Genomic DNA, 22,840 nt, shown 5'->3' with positions numbered 1-22,840 from the left:
ATTGCCTCAAAGGCATGATATGGGTTGGCCCAGGAGATTGGCATCAGAAGTGGGAAACAGAACTTATGACACACGCAAGGAGAATGAAGCCTTTAACAACGCTGTAATTCAACGTCCTCCGCATAGACAATCTCACCAATACAGATCTCAGAGACATAAGGAAAGAAGGCTGGCCAAGCCACAGTTTCCTCTATCAGAAGCCACAAGGAAACCAGTGCCAAGGGAAAAGAGATCATCTAAAGAGGATTCAACTGCCTTTACAGGACCCAAGTCCCTTGCCCAGATCAAAGAAGAAAAGAGGAAAGCAGAAGAACATGGAGGTGGTAAACCTTTCACTGAAATTCTAAACGAGAAAAGGAAGCTAGCTCACAGAAGTGGCTGTGGCAGCAACTGAAGAAAGATACTTGCAGGACAGACTCTTAGTCTATGTTGTTCATGACCATTACCAGGTAGAGTTAGATTTAAAGAAATATACTAGATGAAGATTGTGCGTGTGGTTGCCCCCTTTTGCAGAAGGTCTACCTGCATTTTTCGGATACCTTCCTCTTCAAGGCAGTTGATACGTTGTTCAGCATTTTTTGGTAGTACATCAGTTGAGCCTACTTTTGCCTAACCTAGATGACAAACTCGGGCACCCTACAAAGACAAGCCATTGAAACAAAGCTCAGTTTGATTTCTGTACAGGGAGAGCATCTATCGTTTCACCGGTATCATTTCTGCACTTGATTATTTGCTCCTTTTGTTTCCTTTCTATTCCGATTTTCGCCTATATCTGGGAGTAACATTGACTATTCTGAACTTCTGATGCATGATGTTCTCGTTTAACTTGTGTGTGTTTTGTTCCACTTCTAGTCTTCTACCACATTAGTTAGCCGAACGAGAACATTAAGAAGAATCAAGCATTGATCATGTCATCAAGTTTGTTTATTTTATCACCACCACAGCTACTTGACAGGAGAATCAATCCTAACACATTCACTCTTTTGACCAATTAGTTTTTAGAAGTTTTAGATTTTAGGACATGAAGATTGACCAAGAAGGCTTCAGAAGGCCAGAAAATAAAGTAATGACCCAGCCCGCCTAATGGTCCACACGGCCTCTACGAAGTAATGACCAACCGGTGATCTCACTAGAAATTTCTATATTTTTAAGAATGTTACATGTTTTAAGAGAAATTTACCAAGTAGTTTAGCCTCCAATCCCCCTCCATTAATGCCCTGATATACAAACAAAATGTACAGTTTTAAAATGTTCTAATCCAGCTAGTCGCATTGATCATCTTTCTAGCCTTGGTTTTGGAAATTTCGCAGCTCCATTATTGTTTTCCGAGTATGAAATCACGTTTTAGACCTGATAGGCTCAACGCCTGAGACTTTATAGCTCCATTTAGGGGTGGGTATAAAAAACAGAAATCTCGATCCCGTCCCGATTCTGTCCCGAAATTCATAGGCACGGGACGAATGTCCCGTCCCGTTTCATAATAGTGGGATGAGACGTGCGACAAATAATTTATATCCCGCTTAGTCTCGTCCCGTCCCGTCCCACCTTTAATGAAAACTTAAAAATTCTTATATATTTATATCAAAATGAAACTAATTTATGTTCTTAATAACTCCAAAGTTATATTAACTCAAATAGTAATGGTAAATTATAATATTTTGAACATAATATATATTTTTTTTGTTAAAATTTCATTATTGAATATTACTTTGTTAATGAAAAAGTAAAAATATAGGAATATGAGATTTGTCCCGTCCCGTTCCGATTCTGTCCCGTCCCGATTCAAAAAGAGTGTGATGAGACGTGGGATGAGCCACATCTCGTCCCATCCTGTCTCGTGCCCGCCCCTAGCTCTATTAATGTCTATTCAATCTAGTGAATAATTTTCAAACAGAATTTCATTTGATATAAAAGAAAATGGATATGTCAACCGCTATTAATACTTGTTACCGTATAGTTGTAGAAGACTTTTTCGTTCATAATGACACACTTGTGTTGCCGATATTGAACCATAATATCCGAAAATTCTCATGACCTCAAAACCTCACATAACCGCAATCAATTCTTCGTCTCCATCCAATTTTGATTTCTTTCTTTCCCTAACTCAAGACACCACGGAACTTCATTGTCAAAAAAAAAAAAAGACACCACGGAACTTGCTTCAGGTCAACACACACACACACACACACGAGGAAAAAACCCAGTCCTAGCCCATAAAAACGACATAAAAGCTCATGAAACGACACAAGATGCCTCTTTGTCATTTCTCCTCCTACAATAAAAAAACAAAAAAGCCCTCCGGAAAGGAAAAGTCCAACGACTCCTCATATTATTATAGAGCTCCCTCCCTCAGCTCACCGCTAACCACTTTCCGAAAACCTTCTCAAAATCCGCCTCAGAATCCTCTAGACTTGTTCACCTTCATCATCACCGATCCCAGGAATTCGCGGATCTGAGCAGACCCGATCGGGAATCAAAGTCGTTGATGGAGGGATTGCAGAGGTCGGAGAGCACCTTCCGGAGGCAAGGATCCTCCGGTTTGATTTGGGACGACAAGTTTCTACAGCGCGCTTTGAATCAAGTCGAAGCCGAGAAGCAAGCCGAAGCCGCCGCCGCCGCCCAGGGCGGGGGCTCAGACGCTCCTGCTGCGGCTTCTGCCAACGACGGAGGAGCTGCGGGAGGGAGGGGGTATAAACCGGTGAAGGTTGCGCCGCCGATGATGGACCCGCCGTCGCCCAAGGCCGGGTGTTGTGGAGTGTTTGGGAAGCCGGCGGCGGCGTCCAAGCGGCCCAGATCGAACAAGCGGAGGTCTAAGTAGGTGTGGCTGATTTTTGCTCAAATTTTTATTAGCTTAAAACAAAATTAAATTAAATCAAACACTGCATGCTTTCAATTTTCGATCTTTATTTTTTCTTCTTGTGAGTGATTGTAATGTTCATGTTAATGGTAAAAATGTATAATTAAATACTTGTGTATCAGTTTACATTCCATTGTTCATGTTTGGGTTTTTTATTTCTTGCTTGGTTTTGCGTTTTGAGTTGTCGGAAAATCTAGATGATAGTTTGTTGTGGATTTTGGGTTTTGATCAAGCTTCTCTAGTACATACTACACAAGGATCATTTCATTATTTTCATTAATAATGAGATTGCTGGGATATAGTTTACTCCACTTTGGTTGAATTAGCCTAAGAACTGTCTACCCTTTTAGCTACAAAAAAAATTGTTGCTATAATTTGACGATCAATTTTGAGATTAACCAATTTCGGATCAATTTTCTTTATTTAGGGTTTATGTTGCTAATTTCCCAAGTGACGTAGTTCTTTGTTCAATCTTATGTGTTTAGCCTTTCCTGCCATGACTTTGAAGTGGGAACTGGTAACTTGATTTATTCAACGAAGTTGTGCTGCTTTTTATATTTAATCTGGTAACCAAAAACCAATATTGACTTGTTTCCAAATGTGGGTTTAGTTTGAAAGATTCCAAATTACATAATAACAACACTGTGGCCCTTTAGGTTTAGGACAGCGCATACCATTACGCCTTTATCATGTAGCTCCCTATTTTTCTTTGAAATTGGACCATAGTATTATGTAGACAATAATGTCAGAAACCTGGAGTGTGTTGGTTGGTTTATATAGTTGGTATTTTGGTTACTACCTACTTTGTTTTCATCTGAATTTTTTTTTTATATCTTTGCCGGCCGTCCGGTATATTCTAATAGTTGGTTGCCTCTCTGAGGATCTATTTTAGAGTTAATTTTGATATGAGTAGTTGATTACAGCATCGAATCAAACTTTTATGCTGTAGTTTGGATTTAGGTCGTCATCAATACAGTGCCTTCGATCATTCTCAAAGAGATAACAAGTAAAAATTAGTGCTTCGACACAATGATTAGAGAGGCTGCGTTTAAGTTAATGTTATTCATTTCCGTATTAAAAACGGAAACATGGGCGATTTTGGTATCGGCATCATTATTAAGAGATTGAGATGTGAAAAGGAGAGACAGCTAATACAGCTATCAGCTAATTCGTCCACTAATCCAAAATTCTTTTGGTTTTTATTTCAACTTCAATGAATAGAGTGAACCATGAGCCCGTGAGTATTCCAGAAATCATCCAAAGTGGACACGTATGGATAGGATAAGGTGCACACCAAAATCATATTATTAACTTTGTTTCTTCTTTCTCGTTGTTTTGATCTTAATTTTGCAGCCTGTTCGGCTGTTCTTGTATCAAATTGTTTTGAAGATATCAACTCTACTGTTGATAGTGATCCAAACACCAACAAACCGCATCAAGCTAATTCACCATGGTCGACAAAGGTCAAGACCAATTCGGCAACTCTACCTTTCCTTTCCTCCTTTTCTCCATCACCAATGACCAAGATCTCTCATGACTTCATGCTTCGTTAACAAACAGTGCAAGACTGATTGCAGGTGACTGGCTCTGTATCGTGATATTCATATCCTAATATACGTAGAATTTACTTAATTAAAACGGATAAATAGTACAATCGTGAATGGTGGGAAATTGTTGAGATTAGATGGACTAATTACGTGTTTAATCAAATTTGAAACATGAGAGAAGTCGACTTGTTGAGATGTGTTGATCCATTGGCAAATACGATGTCTTGTTCAGATGACCAATCTTCGTTTCTTAGTTTGATGAATGAAACTAATTGTCATTTTCATAGTTTATTACTTTATTCATCATGTTTAGGATTTAGTTTACTTTTCATAACCCTACAACTGCTTTGCACAATTACCAGAACTCCAGAAGCCATCTTAACTTATCCAATTGGCAATCATCAGCAGCCGCAACAGAACACCATTCTCTTTGCTTGGACAAATTCAAGAAAGTCAACAGTCCAACATGGGAGGAAATTAGTACCAGAAAAAGGTCCAGAATCAAACCGGCAAACCATTCTTGACTCGCAAGTCGCAAGTCCTATTTCTCCCTTCTGTTTCCATCCTCATATTTTCTTCGTTCTGCTCTCCTCAGAATTCGATGAACCTATTTAATATATTGCTGATTACTTTATTTTCTGACCTGTTTACTATTTGGAATCAACATATTTCTATTTTAACAATGCTCATATGTACCTCAGGTAATACAACTCGTGCAATGATTAAATAGTTTGAAGTAAGTGATCCGCCCAAATATTAAGATATAACTTTTGAAATTGCATATATACAGTATCATTTCTAACATAATATGTAAGACAATAATCTGTTAGAATTAGCAGTAAACATGTAGATACACATTCCATTGTTTCCCAACCCTCACAACTTTTCACTCATAGTAGTTGGAACAACATAAGAAGGAATGAGTAAGTTGCCGTCTCACAAGCACCAGACGACTAGCTATTTTCATACAAGGATAAGAGGTTCGTTTGAACCATTTCAAAGAAATCGTACTTAATTGCTTCTAATATCTCACAAATTTGTTCATCCATCCATTCATTTTAAATCGTACTCAATTTCTTTAATATCTCACAAATATGCTTATGCATCCAATCATTTTGAATATGTGCAATTGAAAACAGAAACTGATAGTCTTCTATCACATGAGAATCATGGCGATGAAGCCATTGTTTTCCTCATTTCCATGATCATCTCACTGTTCTTCACAATCCAATCACCCACGCATGATGCATGTGCATGGCATGGGTTAATCACAATCTTTTAAGTGTGATCGGCTGAGCTTCTAATGATCCGATGCCCAAAATGTTTTTAATTTTGGATAAGCAGCCCAAAAGGCCCACTAAAGAGAAGGCTAAAAGAGCATAAAACACAGTGGGTAGTTAGTGAACAATTAATCAAGTCCAAATTTATATGTTACATAATGTAGTGTGATATTATGCACATTCTAAGAGCATCTCCAACAATTCTTTTAAAATCTAAATAATCTCTAGATTATAGAAGAAAAATATCAATTTTTAGTTCTAACAGCTTCTCTAAATCGCCATCTAGGATAAAAAAAAGTGAGAAGAGAGTGAAACACAATCTCTAAATTTGTAGAATTTTAAAAATCTATATAATTTTCAAAATAATTTCTAAACTCTATTTCTTACAAAAAAATATATTCAATCTCCATCCTAAAAAATAACAAAAAAAGAAAGAATGAATGATAAATCATTCATTTTTTGATCTTGATATAAATTACGACATTATGAGATTCAATTTGATTTTTATTTAATTATAGACATTTGTATTTAATTTTATACAACAGAATATATGAGTTATTGAAGTTGAGACATTTTTTTTAGATTTAGTGTTTTCATCATTTATAAAAGAAAATTGTAAGAGCAGCCGTTAGAAATGCTCTAAAAACACAATATTGGCTATCTCAGTCCACCTCACGCACAAGACTCAAACAGCAGCTTTCTGGATTTTAGTTCTGAACAACAAAATGTATAGCTTCTCCATTGAGAAATACAGAAAACAACCTGTCGAATGGGTCACAAATGACCCGAAACCTGAGCCAACAATGCAATGCCATGCCGGTCCGTACGTTTTATCAAACTCCTGCACATGAAACGGCGACTTAGTGTATGTATTTATACCGTGCATAATATATTCGATGAAATGTCTCAACCCCTACAACTTGTCTGTGTATTAAAACAAGTAAATCAAGCACAATACAATGGATAAATGTATGAATTAAATCAAATTATTTGTTATTTTCTATATTCTATTCGAGTCCTCTAGATCCAAGATCCAGAATTCTGTGCTGCTGATCGAGGGGGTCAGAGGACAGTGGCCCTATTAATGATGGAGAGAGAGAGAGAGAGAGAGAGAGAGAGAGATTCGTGCTGTGTTTTCAGAATTCAGCACCAAGAATAAGATCTGGGTCAGTGCATTGTCTTCCTCACACATTGAATATTGTTCCCCTGTGGGGTTGTTCTATACGATCCATCCTACATCTTCAATCATCCTAAAAGAAGGAAGAGAAACTCCAAAAAGAAACTCCAAGAAGCAAGAACGCTATCGTGTATATCCAAACACATTTGTCTTGGCCTCTCAATGACTCATCCCCATCAACAATTATAATATGAAATCAATCAAAAACGTACATTATAATTTAGATGTTTGATTAAGAACACGAAAAGCTGGCTAAGAACATCTGTGTACCTTTTTGAGGTTGTAAGCCATGTGTTTAGGGCTAAACTTCTCCAAACTGTCGTATGTTCTTCTAGCGCTGCGGAAGGCATGGACTTGCATGAAGCCAGGCATGTCTGTAACAAGGACCTTCACTTGAAGAAACGAAGTCACTGAAGCCAAGTTGCTTTCGACGTGAGACACGGACTTTCTTGAAGCCTCGACCACCACAACAACCTTCTTATCTGGTTCTTCTCTTTGGCTCTGATCAGCGTGCTCGAACTGATCTAGAACCTCTTGACGTGTTTTCGACTTCCTGGATAAACTGAACCAGCTACGTAAAACGGGGTACTTATTAACCACGTCAGGTTTAGAATCCGGCTTAAGGTGACGTCCGGGGCTCGGTTTGTACGAGGACATGAAACCCTTCTTCTGCTTCTTCTCATGGTCGTGAAAGGGGGTATTCATTTCTCAGACTCGTTCGTCGGAGTTGGACTCTCTGGCAGTCTGGCTTTCTCTTTCTTTAGTTAATGGTTTGTTTGTTGTGGTACAAAACTATATAATGAGCTAGGAAATGGAGACTGTGGAATCATGGCCACAAAGGAAAGGGGTGTAAATTGAATGATTAATGGTTGATTAAAATGGTAACATATATAGTTTATAGAAGCAAACCATGTGTGCTTGCCTGTAATCATGGATATTTATATCTTCCATATGCTCGATTAGTTTGGTAACTTTTTTGAATAAGAGTGATAAGACAATCAACTCGTCTGTTGTTTTTGAGTTGTGCCATTTTCAATCAATGATATTAGTCAAATTAATTCGTATTCACTACCTTATGCCTGATTAATGGTGTTGATGCATGTGCTCTCAAACACCTTAATTAGCAACCATTTATCTAGTGCATGCATTTCGTTATTGAGAATGTTGCTAGCTTTCCTCTCATGCTAATGCATTCACTTGTCGATCATATTGTTCGTAAACGAAATCTTCCTTTAGTTTGTCTCTACTAGGCTGGATTAGTACATAAATTATTCCTTTTTGATTAGAGACTACTCCAGATTACTACATGAGCTGTAAACCTGGCTTGCCAATCTTTTGTGCTTGATTCATTGTGTGGTGATCTTTAAGATTAACGTAGATCCAAGCTAGATAGATATATATTTTGTTGTTCTTGCCTGCTAAAATCAATAATGTCTATATATGAGCCTGTGATGATGGTGGAGGCTGCTAATTACTGTTTGGGGAAATATTTGTCTACAATGGTTTTTGGTTTTCCAGACAGAATGGAAGAGGACCCCCAGACCCTCCCTACCTTCCACCGCTAATTTTGTTGGGGGTAGCCAAATCCCAACAAAAGGGTCGCTGTCTTTGATTTGCTTCTCTAATTTACAACCTATATAGAATTGACCTATTTACATTATAGAGTAGGACAGCACAAGTAAGTTTGTATAAGATTGTAGCTAGCTCCTTTTTTTTTTGGTCTGACAATACTAGCTAGCTCCTACTCATATATTTATTTGACTATCTTCTTTTTTTTTTGGATTTGACTATCTTCTGTAACCACCTTTTTCTTTCAAATTCTTTTCCTTCAAATTAGAATCCTCAACAAACCATGCATGAAAGAAGAAAAGAGTTGATGTAACAAAAAAAAAAGAGTTGAAACGATAATGAGCTCTTCTCAAAGAATATTTTTGATTAATTTTCATTATTCTGAAGATTTGGGCCGATACCCTTGGTTTAAATTCAGTCAATGGAACTTTGCTAAGCATCTTCATGACCTAACATGTGCACCATCTTTGAAATAAAATTTCGTAGGAGAAAAAAAAATTACGGGATCAAATTTCTATCTACTGTATATGTGATTTATATTCATAACAAGGATTTGTTCAATGGTTCCTGTAGACTCATAAATTTGACCAGCTCTGAGCCACAGAACCCTTCATATATCCAAAAACCCACCTAAGAAAATACTGAAATATGCGCTTTGCCTGCCATATTTCTTCCACATCAATTGTCACATAAAATTTGTGGGGTTGCAGAAGCATGTTTATTAATTATAGTAGCCATTGATGGTGTGATGGATGAGTCTTTACAATAGTTGCTTATCTTCATAATAATAACTCCATTTTCCATGTAGGGTTTGAAGTTGCAATTAAGCTCTAGGGCGACCCCCAGTTGCCAATGGACACATTCTGTGGGCTAAAACCTCAGCACCAGACCTTTCATTGATCGAGTTGGGGGGAGGGTCGTTTTTTATTTAATCTGGGTTAATCTGGCTCATTCTCTAGCTCATTCTCATACTTCTATGACAATGAGAACTGAGTATGAGGGCCTGAGATGTGAGCTGTTTGTTAATCTGGGTTTCTTATGTAATCTCTTTTTTTTAATCAAATTATGTAATCTCTTATGTACGTACGTAATCCACAACCAGTCCAAGAACTCACCAAATATCTGAGATTTGTAGCAGATGATTCAATCCACAGAAAATGGCCAGTCATAGCCGTATTTGAATTAAACCATTCTAATATTACAAGAAATTGAGATGTAATTTTAAATATTTGCACCAACTGCCAAATTTTCCTTTGAAGTACCACAATATGCATCATGAGTGACTAGCAGAGATAGGGCAGATAAACCAGCAAGACTAAGAGCTGCTAATCTAGGGAGAGTAGAATAGTGTTAAATACAAAAGTATAGCTAAACTTGATTAGCTAAAAGGAATAAGGCTACGTGCAAAGTTCGCTGTAACTAATATGAGGAATACATTAATATGGAATTAAAAGGAGCCTAATCACCCTTTCCTTGAGTAGAAAATGGAGGAAGAGAAAACAAGTATTACAATTTTTCATATCGATCTGCCTCGATATCTATCCGCTGGTGTTGTTAGATGTCACACGTCAAGTCATCATGGCATTCATCTTTGAGCCATCGCTATATTAAATAGGTTAAATGATACTCTCTCCTTTTCGAGCTTCTTTGTTAATCTTCATATAACTATAACTCTTTTGTGGTTTACCGTTTTAAAACTATAGTGGTTGACGAGCTTAATTGAAACGAGTCATGGTAACTTAATTGCAGCTCGTCCATCTGCCTATTAATTAGTAAATTATCTAGCTAAAGCTACCAATGCGAAGTAGATCGAGACCACCTTAACTTAAACTCTTGGCATTATAAGACCAAATGCGCAGTGCATAATTTTCATACCTCTTAGTTTTACCTCCTAATCCCTTGATCTCTGAGTTTTGTCTAGTACTTTCATGCGAAAATTGTAGAAATGGGAGTTCCTTACAGCCCAAAATAGTGGTTAGTTCAATATATACATGCTCTTTGTTTTGGACTGAAGGGAGCTCCCAAATTCTTCTCTTTTCATATATATTTATTCCTTGATCAACCTGGACGGCATGCGATAAGGCTTTATCGGATCAGAAAATAATGCCTTTTGGATAGAAAACATGTTACATAAACTTCATCGGCAGTATATTTTTGCAGTGATATATCGCTTAAGTTGGTATGCAAATTTTTTTTTATTTTACTTCCTCTTACTTTCGTTTGCATCAAAACATAATGGCCTCCGGTGCTTACTGAATCATGCTTCATCTTCTTTTGTGGCAGCTAGCTCTTGTCAACTTACCAAATTAAGCTTGAAGAAGAACGCAAGAACATTTGTTCTGGACCGACGGAGAAACACTGAAAAGAAGAAGCGCATTTGCTTGGTTGCATCATCAATTCATCATAGTGAGCCTCCTCCCCTTTATTCTAGCTATCTAGTGCATTGTTCAAGTTGTCTAAGATCGATATTGTGACAAACAGCCTTTTATCTTTGCAAAATGCATAACCCACTTTACGAGTATAACATAACATGCATTTGCTTTATAGTTACCGCTTGTTTTGTTACTTCCATGCATGGTTACTATAATTGACTTCAAAAACACCGGGGAGATATATTTACAGGGCAAGAAGTAGTAAATTATTAATTACCTCTATCTAAATCATTATTTGATGTAATCGACTTAGTAAACGATTTTTGTTTCAATACATATTTTACAGAGATAAACTTTATTGATCGATTAAGTTTTTGAAGAGTTAACATTATAGAATCACACTACTAAAAGTATAAAAATAAGAAAGGTTGTGTGTCTGTACTGGTATAGACACAAGTATTTTCCTTGCTAATGACATATGTGGAATTATGGATCACACGGACTTTTTTCATAAATCAAGCGCAAGGAAGACTATCCTTCATGTGTATAGAATTAGAACGCAGGCAGGTCATGGTTTTCTGTTGGGGTTTGATCTGGGCTATTGCTTCTTGCTGCTGCTGCTGCACAATGCATTTCTCACGTGTGCAAGACCTCAGAGGTTGATCTCCAACTATGGGTATCACAGGAAGGTTGTCACAATTACAGATCTCAATCATGGTGCCATCCGGATCATGGAAGAAGAGCTGATCAACGTTGATTCCTCCTTCCTCTACGCTGCTCGTCACGTACTCGATCTTCATCTCCTTCAGTTTGTTCTCCACTTTGCTCATGCTCTCACACTGCAAGTTCATGACATTCATCTAGTCGTTAAATTAATAAGAGGATTATTACATTACACTAATTGTAGCAATTCATTGATACATACACGAAGAGCTAGCATATGCATGCAGCCTTACATTAGTACGTCCATTCGATAAACAAGAACATAAATTGTGTAAAGTAATGTAGCAATGGCTATTGAAATGACAATTTTTAATCGAAAAAATCACGATACAAATTATTTTCAAATAGAATGAAAAAGAGCTAGACCTGGAAAGAAATGTGGTTAGCTTTGGGGTTAATGTAGCTGATCTTGGGCAGCGTCTGAGGGTCTTCAGCTTGAAGAAGATGAATGCCAATCCCATAGTTGTATAACCTACATTAGATATGATTAACAAAACGAATAATTAATTAGATATTACACAATTGTCAACAGCTTTTAGCAACGTTACTGTTAGCTATCATACCATGCACCATTGAAGTCTAGGGAGCCAGGCCTCCTAATGGGAAAGAAGCCAAGAACGTTTTGGTAGAAATCGAGGGATTTCTCGAGCGACCTGCATACCAGTGAAATATGATTCAAGGACTTCAATTGCAGAGGATTTACCATTCTTTCTTTCATACTAGTTTTCCTTGATCTTTAAGCAGCTTAGCTACAATTCTACAAAGCACAATCCAAAGAGGCTGGAACTTGAAAAACCTAGCTAAAAACTTCAACCCAACAACCGATCCGATAGCAGAAATAGAAGCTGATGATGTATTATAAGCAAATGGATAAGATAGAAGAGAGCTACAAATCAGGGTCTGTATATATAGAGAGAGCTTGCTTGTTATAATTTTAGATAATGATGTCGATTACACATTTTACACGAAGGCTTCCACGTTGATGACTCATTCCACAGATTGGCATTGTAATTTTTCAACCTACGACACGTAATGTTGCGCTGCAGCTAACTATTGCCTCATTTGTTTCAAAGAAAATTCCATGATACGTTTATTATTATTATCCTTCCTCGATTAGTATTGGCCTTGTTTTCACTTGGGTTGGTAATGAAAAATTGAAGCTAAAATTGGGTAAAAGAGTTTGATACATCCGGTCAGAAACTATGCAGTATGTGCAACAATTTCAAAATTCTTAGTATGTTTCATATTCATGTTACCAACTCCTAATTAGTAATGTCAAGGTAAAAGTGAGAAAAGAAATTGACGTGATGAAGCTGGAGGAGCGCGCAGTGTCTAAATCTGTTGTCGCCAGATCAGGCGCGTAAACTGATAGAAAATAAGGCAAACCGAAATTCGGGCTTTCGGTTGCTTACGTTGCCATCAGTGTCTTACAAACCAAACTATATGGCAAAATGGCAAATGGGGGAAACTGATTTAAAAACTGCAATAGAATAAGCAGATATACCTGAAAATCAGTAGATAACAAGAAGCCAACATGAAATTGGAAAAGATTCAGAACTAAGAAACCATTGAACAATTCAAGGTTCATTATCAACTGTAGAAGCTTCCAACCTTCATTTCCTCCCTACAGTGTTTCCTTAACAGATATACATGAAACCTTAACGATTTTGTTGGCAAGTCAAAAGGAATTAGAGATGCACGGGACCTCTGCTGAATTTGCAACACTGTCAAACTCACCAGCGTTCTCAAATGTATTCAAGCAAAAAAATTCAAGTGTGCAGACGTTGGTGCAACGTAAATAAGCTATGAAAAGAAAAATCAAGTGTGCAAACCTCAATGAAAGAATAATTCATATAGGCATAAGGAAACATGCAAGAGAGACGTAAACAACTGAACTGAATCTTATAATGCCAAATCAATGCCAGGATCTCCACCGTAGTGAAAGATGGACTCGTACCAGGAACAAAGGCATCATTTCTATCCATGAAATTCAAACACTTTTACACAACTGATGATGCTCACTAGCATCAACTTCCAAAACTACATCCCAACCAGTCCGCTCCAGGTTTGTAAAGAACTCTGTGGTACTATCAAGTGTATCATCAAAAGAATGTGTATGTAAAATCAAAACCTGACTGATTGAAAGACAATAATTGCTTCACTACAGACGTGACAGTCTGTCCATGGTTGAGTTAGCAGCTCTTGATCTAGGTCAGTAAAGTTTATCACTAAAATCTGAGGAGGCATTATCTGTACGCAGCGCATCTTGTTGTTTCCTAAAAGTCCCAATTATAATGTACGGAAATATAACCATCCCTGCCATAAACAGCGTGAACTGCAACAACGTGAATAGAGTAATTAGACAGTTGCCACAAGTACTCAACTGTTCACCTACATAAACAAATGAAAATGAGTTTTGAGATGTACCAGGAGGGGAAGCGTCAAGAACCCCCATATTGGCCACAGTGCACAGGAGAACCTGCCAAAGAGCAATCAACAAGTCAGAAGATGTAAATATAACACATGGTGTAGAAGCTAACTGAATTACAGTTTCTCTTACAGGCAAAAGGAAATGGCACCAAGTAGTGTCACAAATGGCAGAGCAGATATACTCGCTATTTCCCATTTCTCATCAAAACGCCCCACACTCCATGCTGACATACTTGTGTAACAGAAGATGATAATATTCAAAACCACGCCGACCATCCCAATGTACAGGGGCAATCTACAAGATACATGAAAGAGATGAGGATAATGCAACTTTAAATGAAGTTTTTGTTTCAGCCAAACTATATGTCATTGAATCTCCGCAATCAAAACACCATCCAACTTGTGAGGAACTACTAGTCTCATGCAAGTACAGGTTAAATGGTTAAGCCTTACAGGAATACAAATGTAGAAAACTTACAAAAGACAACCCAAATCTTAGCAAAACCCATGCACGGATGTCTTGACCATAATCTAACCACGCTTGCTGGAAAGGCAAACATACATATTTTCCTTAAACTAACTATACTTACTACCCTTGTGAACAGTCGGATTTACCTTACTAACAAAGAAGAATTAGGCCATTCTACAATTCAGCTGAATTCTATGAACATACATGAAGCAGCATATTGCTAGCACTTCAGGGGATAAACTTATAGCAACCAACTTGCAAGGGAAAGAGTACATTGTTCGATGTTTCCTAACCAAATCTGCTAATTCAAATGGAAGAACAACAACGCATTTATGAAAAATCAGGTAGCTCTTACCACTGAACTTGCTAACCAAACAATACAAGTAGTACACATTAATGTGAAGTTGTGAACAAACCAGACAAAGCATAAAATTGTATATACCTTCTTACTCGGTCATCATGCCACAAGAGAAATATCAAGTTGGACTTGGAATCACCCAAGTATACAATGCCTGCTGCCGAGACAAGCCACATCACATTCTCCACAATCTCCCTCTTTGACCAGGCTCTCGGACTCAAACCTGACGAGCTATGCAACACTGAGCATGCATCATCCTCGAGATCATCCCCACTCGACGCATAGCCCTGGCTATGCCTCTGCCTTATGTATCCACCAGTTGGTGTGCCACCCGACATAGTGACACACAACACAATCAACACCAACACCACACAACCACTCCAATTGCTAAACCCAACTCGAAAAATCCACAATTCCACCCAAAAAAAACTAAGTACTAACACTCTTGCCCTGTTCTACTGATCCTTCTGAACCTCTGATACATCATTCCTAACCCGCAATGTGTTCCAATATGAGCAATAACAATAACAAATTGAATCTAAAACACAAAGAAAACCCAGTACAGGTTTTCGATCAGCTAAAATTAAAGAACCCGGAATGCTGATCAGAGCAAACAAACTCAAGCAACCAATAATGAATCAAAAGCTCAATTTCCCGCAAAACCATCTGAAACTCTGAACACAAGAAACTAAACAATTCTCAAAGAACACGAGAAAGAATTTCAGAACAAACCCATCTCCAGAGCTCGAAATCCAAGGCCACCCAATAACGAATGCCCCAAATTCTTCAGACCCATTTTCGGAACTGAGCCGCCCTACGAAACCCAGAACCCAATTTCACCCAAGAAGCAGTGGAGTCGTCGTAGTAGGAGAAAAGCAGAGCAAGGGTAGTTTAGTCTTTTCAGGAAATAACAGAGGAGGACGAAGAAGAAGAAGAGAAGTGAAGGATTTGGGAAGAAGAATGTCAAGGGAAGAAGGAACCTTCCAATTCTGCCATTTCTGATTTATAATTCGTCTTCTTCGTTTGCTTTTGTATTTTTGCTTCGAAGAAATTTAATTTTGGTAACGTGTTAATAAAATCTTTGATTTTTCGAAATGGTGACTGGTGGGTGTGAGGTGTCCTTCCATATTTGGCTTGATTTTATTTTCTTTTTATTCACATTGTTTTATGGAAGATGTAACAGTCAGATCAGACGGTTATTGAGCGTCACAGTTATTGAACGATAAGTGGCGCTAAACAGCTGACCAAGTGATCAACACTCTATGGAAGAGATGTGATCATGATGCATGTCGGAATCAGATGATCCGACCACTGCCGCTTTGTCTAACTAGCCGTTGTTGGCTTGTTGCGACGTGGTCTGATAACTTGTAGAAAGTACATAGACGATTTAGGCGATGTGCTAAAGGATAATTTGTGCTTTGTAGGTATTGAAATTTGGCGGAGATGGATTGTGGGAGACGAGTGAAGTCAAGGTTTTTGGTTGTAATTTGGCTTGCTTTTATGTTGTGGCTGCTTTGCCTGTTTGGAAAGCAAAGCCCTAGAATCCTACAATTTTACGGCACCAAAGAGAAAGAGGAGGCTATGAACATTACCTTTGACGCCATTAAAAGGGAACACTGGCAACACTAGGGTGTTAGAGTAATAGAATTGGGATACTTGTGCCAACCTGGGATGTTAGTTATTGCTCTCCCACTCCTCACTTGGGAGAGAGCAATTCGAGAGAGCCATAGACACCAAACCCGTCGCCATGGCAACGGGAAGTACTAAGCCGTCCGTCATCGCGGCCTACAAAAGCAACAAACATCTCGTAGTACATTGATCGCAATCCTCTGACTTGGATTTGGATCTGGAAGGATAGATCACTATATGCGTACTGGTATCGGAAAAGACGAACAAGTCGCTCTATTTGATTGCACGAACAGAGTATCGAGTATATTCATATTCTCAGCGTCGAATTCCTCACAAAACATAAATACGTACATGGATTTATCGTCGACATCTCTTCCTCTTCCTCTCATTCTCACTCGCCGTAGATCTGTTCATCATCCCTTCCCTCTTTTTCCTTCCAAACCCTAACCTTCTTCTTTTTTGTAAATGGTCAAACCCTCGCCTGCTTTAAGCATATGAAAATGCAAGTATTGCAACATTTGGTGGATAGAATTGTGGACCAAATCAATTATAAAGACAAACCCATTGTACAAGCCAACCATGTCCATCATTGTTAAATACGACACTTCCAGGGATTGATGGCCCAAGAACTACCTAGACTGGTGCAGATCTAGAGATATCAGATACTGTATGTGTCTGCATTTGAGTTTTTGTTTGCCTACAAATTAAAACCATTGCTCCATGATCAACCAGCAGCAGGAGATGCATCCTTTACTATCTTCTGCACTTCTGGATTCACACGTGCCACCAAGTTCATTGAACAGATTCATCTTTTGCTTTGGGGTCACGTAAATTCGCATTTATAGGTAGGAGAATTGCATTCTCTATTTCTCCAAGACTCTAGATGCTGCGTTCTTGACCCGTTCTCCACTGTTTCATCACGTACCTTAATTGACTAGTTGGGACTTAGGAGCTGGGATATCAACACAAGGGGGTTTCTTGATCACCTATATTCAAGAATTGAGGGGAAAAACAAATGTCACATGCAAGTGAAGATTGCTCAGTGGATTTAAAGTTAGTTACTCCATCAGTGTTAATAGCTATCTGTGTTAATACTTAATACATTTGTATGTTCATCATCATCTCCAGTATGTAGTATGCTCCCTTTAATTAGTGTTGATTTGATGCTTTGAAGATGAACTCATGAAAGTTGGAATGATCAGAAGTTCAGAACCGTGAAAATGCAATGTGAAAAGGATAGACATATAAGACAATCTAGGTATGGATGATTCTTTCTTGGTCTTCTTTCAAATACGGATGTGATATCTAATTTTTTCAAGGGAAAACGCCTAACGAATATGATTCAGATTTCAGAGCTTCAAATTCGTGTGTGGAAAATACCAATGGAATAAATGGAAAATCATGTGAAGCCCACAGCCATGACTTGCTTTTAAAACCCTACAAAAGAACTCGACCATGTCCTGTCTCCCTAGACTTCTTTCAAACATCCATTCCATTAATTCCTCCTCAAAAAGGAAAAGCAGTCTCATCATTCTTCACTTAGTGCTCAGAATAATTGGTTTAAGTTTCTGCATCACATATATAACACTCAAATTTCCAAATCAGTACTCACACTCTGCAACAGTACTCCAAGATGATGAAAACCCTATTGTGGAAAATAATGAAGTTGCTTATGTGAATGGACTAGTTTATCATGAACTTAAACTCAATTTTTCTAAATGATGGAGACTGAATGAGAGCAAAAGATGGAAGACTTTACGGAGAACGATAAAGTCGAATTAGGCAGCTCATGTCTGCATGCTTTTCAGGAACACGCAGGAGTCTTACATAAGCAGTTTTGGGTTTGATTTTAATTCCAAGAATAAGTTAAACTTGGAAAGGAAGAAAATGTGGTCACAATGCCAACACCTATCAATTCACATGCAAGATTTTTATGCACGAAAACTAGTTGAAGTCTTAATATTCCCCATCACAGGATTGTGAGCTAGGGTCAAACAATAGAAGAGGATTAGTTGATTCAATCATATACGTAGCTATCTCGATCGCTAGCTAATACGTCTTCAAAGATTGGCTAGTGGAAATTTTAAAAGAAAGTAATCCTCTTGCTTTGGAGATTAGGAGTAATGCCGATCATGAGATTATAAAAAGAGCAACACGATAAAGAAGTATGAGCTAATGGTCTTACTTTGTTAGTATAATAGCAAGTTAAAGCAACTGGCCAAAAAGGTTGGACAAATGGTTAGGAGCTCAGGACATGACTTGGGTGCACATCATCTTCTAGAAATGGTTGAAACTTGAAAGAGTGCAATGTCTGAATTAGAAATGTTAACAACCATTTTGCGTGTGCTTAATACTCATCTTCCCATACAACACAATGCTTGTTCTCTCGATGATCCGTGGCGCCTATTTAGCATTGTCGACATTAGAACTCTAGCTGCAAGTTTTGATTCAATTTCTTTCAAACATGTTTATAAAAAAACAAACTTTATTGCTGAGTAGCAAAACTTGGTCACAGATAGAGTTCCTGATGAGGCTTATAATGTTTTATTATTTAATATTGTACAATGTGACGTCCTTGAGACTCATCTTTTTAATACATTTCTTTTCGTATAAAAAAAATGCTTGTTCTCTTGGTCTATAAATCGATACGTTGTTATGATTACTTAATTGGTTTATTGATATAAGAGGATCTTAATAGGCTTGTATCATAATGTAATCACAGGAAGAGGATCTATCGTATCCATAGCCGTGATCATCACCCATCAAGAACTCAACGACTAAATGTGTCATGGTCTCATGGATTTTAGTGAGACCAAATTAGCCTTTGTGGAGTAGGAGGCAGATGATAGATAGTATGATCACTATGATGTGCAGTGGGTCAAACACGACACAATACTGGGAAATCTTGTGTATATTAATGGCATTTGGCACTTGATGAGGTTGTGTTGTGGTCTGTGAAGCTGTGGGACCAATGGGGCACCTCCTAAATTTATTTTGAATATTTGTCCATATTCTTCCCTTTTGGTGCAACCAAATATATAAAAGACTGGAACTTTCATAGCTTTCAACCCTCAGACTCAAACAACAGCTATCTTCCAAGTCTTTGGTTGTGAACTGTTTTGTTCAATTTGTTTGAGGAAACAAGTGATTCATTCAAAGCCTCACTCTTTCTTTGATCCTTTAATGGTTTAGGTTTGCTTTGCTTTTCTTGTTTCTTGAACACACTCTTGTGCTTGGTAGGTTGTGCAAAATGAGGTGAGGAAAATGGGGGCCCTAAACTCCACTGAAGGTTAAATGGTGAGAGGGATCTCCATCTCTTGCTTGAGTGCTCTCTTTGCCCCCCTAATTTTGTGCTGTCTAGCATTTCATGGTTTTGGCCTTTTGGGTTTTCTTTCTTTTCATCTTTTTATTGTAAAGATAAGATCTTTGGGTTTCTGATTATTCCCTTTGGATGCCTTCGCTCGTGAACTTTCAAGGCTTTTCAATGTGGGTTTATGAGGTAATGAGTTGATCAATGTTGGGTTTCTCTTGTTTCCAACCGGGGGTTGACTCTGGTTCTGTGTCTGTGTAGCTCTGTTGGTTTTAGCTTTGGATTCTGAAGCTGGTGTTAGATCAACTTTGAGCTATTTTCAGAGGGGTTTTTGACTACTGGAGGGGAATTTGAGGTTACTTTCTTGGAGGATCTATCAATAGTTCTTTGTAGCTTGTAGAGAATTTCGAGATTTGGGGTCATGTTTGAAGTTAACTTCGGTGGTACTGATGTGAATTGTTGGCATCTGATGAAAAAAACAGTAGGTCATTATGATAGAAAGAGATAGATATTAGATTATTGAGGTGGAGTGTTCTGGTATATTGGGTGTTGCAGGTGTTAGAGGAAGAAGAGATGGACAGAAGAAGAATGATACAACCTCCATTGGTAAACTTCTTTGACAACTTCTTCCCATTATGCAATGGAGTTATGACTTATGAATACATAATGGGCTTTGATTTCATTTTCAAGCTAACATTTTCTAATTGATTAATTTTCATGTCTCATGAGTGTGTATGCTATAATTTTAGGAATCATTCTACTAATTTTGTCTGGACGAGATAAGACTAATGACTTAATGAGAGCTACTCGAGCTCCCCCCAGTAGTTTATTTATAGTTGAAAGATGTAGAATTTACCCCCTTTCCGGAATCAGGTTATTATATTAAAATTTAGGTTGAAGATATCTCCCATGGCATTCTGTTTGGTAATATCTATGGCCTAAGTTTCATGTGTTGTGGGAATTAGCTGCAATCTCATTCGTAAAACTTAACAATTTCCACAAGTTTTTGAAAGGATCTCTAATTCTACTTCAGTTATGATGTAGTAACAAGCTTAAGTGTTAATCTTCACAACAATTTGTCTTCCAAATTAGAATGAATGATAGAGATTATTGACAAGTAATTGATCATTACAAATACTGTATAAATTTCCAGGTGGATAGCACAGCATGTTTATGCAGGGTTGATGCTGGTCTTAAAACTGTTGCTGGAGCAAAGAAGTATGTCCCTGGGGCAAAGCTTTGTCTTCAACCAGACATTAAGGCATCCATTCATCCAACTAGGAGTAAGCCTGGACGTGGTGAGAGTAGCCGCAATCAATCCCCTCTTCTTCCTGGACTCCCTGATGATCTTGCTATTGCTTGCCTAATTCGGGTCCCAAGAGTGGAGCATCGCAAGCTTCGCGTAGTGTGCAAAAGATGGTACCGTCTTTTGGCTGGAAACTTCTATTACTCCCTCCGTAAGAGCATTGGCATTGCTGAAGAATGGATTTACTTGATTAAAAGAGATCGAGATGGGAAAATATCTTGGCATGCCTTTGACCCTGTATACCAGCTGTGGCAGGCCCTTCCTCCTGTCCCCAAGGAGTATTCTGAAGCCCTTGGATTTGGTTGTGCTGTACTCAGTGGCTGTCACCTGTATCTGTTTGGAGGAAAGGACCCTCTAAAGGGATCAATGAGACGAGTCATTTTTTACAGTGCCAGGACCAATAAATGGCATCGTGCACCTGACATGCTTCGCAGACGACATTTTTTTGGCTCGTGTGTTATAAATAACTGCCTCTATGTTGCTGGTGGGGAAAATGAGGGGATGCATAGGTCCTTGAGATCAGCAGAAGTATATGATCCCAACAAGAATAGATGGTCCTTCATTTCAGATATGAGCACCGCAATGGTTCCTTTCATTGGGGTTGTTTATGAAGGAAAATGGTTCCTGAAGGGGTTAGGATCTCATCGTCAAGTCCTGAGTGAGGTCTATCAGCCGGAAAATGACAGCTGGGACTCTGTGTATGACGGAATGGTTGCAGGCTGGAGGAACCCAAGTGCTTCTTTAAATGGGCATCTCTATGCTTTGGAGTGCAAGGATGGCTGCAAACTCAGAGTCTATGATGAAGCAACTGATTCTTGGAGCAAGCATATCGACAGTAAGATACATTTGGGTAACTCTAGGGCCTTGGAGGCAGCTTCCCTGGTTCCCCTTAATGGTAAATTATGCATCATCAGAAATAATATGAGTATTTCACTCGTTGATGTTTCGAAATCAAATGATGCTGGTGGAGCAAGCGCTGAACATCTGTGGGAAACTCTAGCAGGCAAAGGGCAGTTCAGGACGATGGTCACAAATCTGTGGTCAAGCCTTGCCGGCAGAAACCGCTTGAAAAGTCACATAGTTCACTGTCAGGTTCTTCAAGCTTAGTAGACCTGTAAATTGTATCAACAAGCAGAGGTGCTTTCGATGATTTATATGCTTCTGGATTAATGGATTAATAGAAAAGACCCGAAGGATCGCCATATTATATGGTATACCTACATAACATGGCGATCCTTTGCTAGGTGGTTGAGGATGTTTGTTTTTGCGGACTTTCTTTTGTTACAAATATCTATATGAGACACAGGATACTACGATTCCATCCTTTTAGTTGTATCGCCGAAAGTTATTATGACACTTTTGACATTGGTCACATTGCTGTGTATTCGACAAATCAAATCAAGAGTATTCTCCAAACTGTAACATGAATCATGAATGAGAGCACAAAAATATTACATAGATCACATACACAAGTTTATCTGCATTACAGTGCTTGGAGAGCCCCTGATGCAAGTTATTTGCTCATGTCTTTCCTAGTTGTCATGGCTATAGAAGACTATATTACAACACCATCTATTGGCAGCACCGCAGCAGAGTAAAAAGAATGGCACTCCCTACATATTCATAACATACAGGCGTGCTTATGCTGTTACACGTTACTCTGCACGAGATCATGAGAGGAATGACCTTGCCAAGGATAAGCACTTTTCCTTCTGCCTTTTGTATTCGTTGTATCGCAGGAAGAAATAACTGAGATAATCGAACTTGATTGGGGAAAACTTTGCCTGCACATTATCGACCGGATTATAAATAA

At 38.3% G+C, this 22,840-nt stretch overlaps 9 protein-coding genes across 10 annotated transcripts in view; 4 read left to right on the top strand and 5 right to left on the bottom strand.

Annotated features, from left to right (window-relative positions):
* LOC126783497 (chaperone protein dnaJ 49-like) overlaps positions 1-22,840 on the top strand; it is a 54,281-nt gene that overhangs the window by 10,172 nt on the left and 21,269 nt on the right. The window lies entirely within an intron of this gene.
* LOC126783560 (uncharacterized) overlaps positions 1-22,840 on the top strand; it is a 55,272-nt gene that overhangs the window by 24,826 nt on the left and 7,606 nt on the right. The gene's annotated exons all lie outside the window — the stretch shown is intronic.
* The window catches only part of LOC126783486 (probable ethanolamine kinase), a 55,112-nt gene that overhangs the window by 29,618 nt on the left and 2,654 nt on the right, over positions 1-22,840 (bottom strand). The window lies entirely within an intron of this gene.
* The window catches only part of LOC126783474 (probable ethanolamine kinase), a 55,076-nt gene that overhangs the window by 29,618 nt on the left and 2,618 nt on the right, over positions 1-22,840 (bottom strand). Inside the window, exon 11 of one of the 2 annotated variants that reach the window (XR_007670877.1) lies at positions 22,620-22,811. Coding sequence is in view for 1 of the 2 variants with exons in the window: in XM_050508955.1 (XP_050364912.1) it covers positions 22,698-22,811 (114 nt within the window). In the remaining variant the exon portion in view is untranslated. Of the gene's footprint in view, positions 1-22,462; positions 22,812-22,840 lie in introns of those variants that run through there. The other variant, XM_050508955.1, reaches the window with a different exon arrangement.
* On the top strand, positions 2,341-3,015 carry LOC126783677 (MAPK kinase substrate protein At1g80180-like). Its single transcript, XM_050509191.1, has one exon. The coding sequence runs from the start codon at positions 2,486-2,488 to the stop codon at positions 2,816-2,818; it is 333 nt and encodes a 110-aa protein (XP_050365148.1). The 5' UTR covers positions 2,341-2,485; the 3' UTR covers positions 2,819-3,015.
* Positions 6,361-7,601, bottom strand: LOC126783602 (uncharacterized). The gene is made up of 2 exons (XM_050509104.1): positions 7,132-7,601; positions 6,361-6,525 (listed from the first exon to the last, which is right to left on the bottom strand). The coding sequence occupies exons 1-2, from the start codon at positions 7,564-7,566 to the stop codon at positions 6,370-6,372; spliced, it is 591 nt and encodes a 196-aa protein (XP_050365061.1). The 5' UTR covers positions 7,567-7,601; the 3' UTR covers positions 6,361-6,369.
* LOC126783620 (glyoxylase I 4-like) lies at positions 11,254-12,355 on the bottom strand. Its single transcript, XM_050509127.1, has 3 exons — positions 12,089-12,355; positions 11,892-11,997; positions 11,254-11,641 (listed from the first exon to the last, which is right to left on the bottom strand). Exons 1-3 carry the CDS (start codon positions 12,241-12,243, stop codon positions 11,318-11,320), a joined length of 585 nt encoding a protein of 194 aa, XP_050365084.1. The 5' UTR covers positions 12,244-12,355; the 3' UTR covers positions 11,254-11,317.
* On the bottom strand, positions 13,390-15,713 carry LOC126783581 (uncharacterized). The gene is made up of 4 exons (XM_050509081.1): positions 14,867-15,713; positions 14,086-14,250; positions 13,953-14,004; positions 13,390-13,860 (listed from the first exon to the last, which is right to left on the bottom strand). The coding sequence occupies exons 1-4, from the start codon at positions 15,118-15,120 to the stop codon at positions 13,738-13,740; spliced, it is 594 nt and encodes a 197-aa protein (XP_050365038.1). The 5' UTR covers positions 15,121-15,713; the 3' UTR covers positions 13,390-13,737.
* Positions 19,493-22,401, top strand: LOC126783464 (F-box/kelch-repeat protein At1g55270-like). Its single transcript, XM_050508942.1, has 2 exons — positions 19,493-20,327; positions 20,875-22,401. Exons 1-2 carry the CDS (start codon positions 20,295-20,297, stop codon positions 22,132-22,134), a joined length of 1,293 nt encoding a protein of 430 aa, XP_050364899.1. The 5' UTR covers positions 19,493-20,294; the 3' UTR covers positions 22,135-22,401.

The sequence above is a fragment of the Argentina anserina genome, chromosome 1, assembly GCF_933775445.1.
Source record: "Argentina anserina chromosome 1, drPotAnse1.1, whole genome shotgun sequence".
NCBI classification, from domain to species: domain Eukaryota; kingdom Viridiplantae; phylum Streptophyta; class Magnoliopsida; order Rosales; family Rosaceae; genus Argentina; species Argentina anserina.
The sequence above is the reverse complement of the archived record's forward strand: the minus strand, read 5'-3'. Positions and strand labels throughout refer to the sequence as shown.

Coding starts and splice junctions, on each gene's coding strand:
- LOC126783677 (XM_050509191.1), top strand. CDS start 2,486: ATGGAGGGATTGCAGAGGTCGGAGAGCACCTTCCGGAGGCAAGGATCC.
- LOC126783602 (XM_050509104.1), bottom strand. CDS start 7,566: ATGAATACCCCCTTTCACGACCATGAGAAGAAGCAGAAGAAGGGTTTC. Junction 6,526..7,131: donor TGGCTTACAACCTCAAAAAG/GTACACAGATGT, acceptor TTTCATGTGCAG/GAGTTTGATAAAACGTACGG.
- LOC126783620 (XM_050509127.1), bottom strand. CDS start 12,243: ATGAAAGAAAGAATGGTAAATCCTCTGCAATTGAAGTCCTTGAATCAT. Junction 11,998..12,088: donor CTAGACTTCAATGGTGCATG/GTATGATAGCTA, acceptor TATCTAATGTAG/GTTATACAACTATGGGATTG. Junction 11,642..11,891: donor CTAACCACATTTCTTTCCAG/GTCTAGCTCTTT, acceptor ATGAACTTGCAG/TGTGAGAGCATGAGCAAAGT.
- LOC126783581 (XM_050509081.1), bottom strand. CDS start 15,120: ATGTCGGGTGGCACACCAACTGGTGGATACATAAGGCAGAGGCATAGC. Junction 14,251..14,866: donor CATGATGACCGAGTAAGAAG/GTATATACAATT, acceptor TGTATCTTGTAG/ATTGCCCCTGTACATTGGGA. Junction 13,861..13,952: donor TCTTGACGCTTCCCCTCCTG/GTACATCTCAAA, acceptor ACGTTGTTGCAG/TTCACGCTGTTTATGGCAGG.
- LOC126783464 (XM_050508942.1), top strand. CDS start 20,295: ATGGACAGAAGAAGAATGATACAACCTCCATTG. Junction 20,328..20,874: donor GAATGATACAACCTCCATTG/GTAAACTTCTTT, acceptor ATAAATTTCCAG/GTGGATAGCACAGCATGTTT.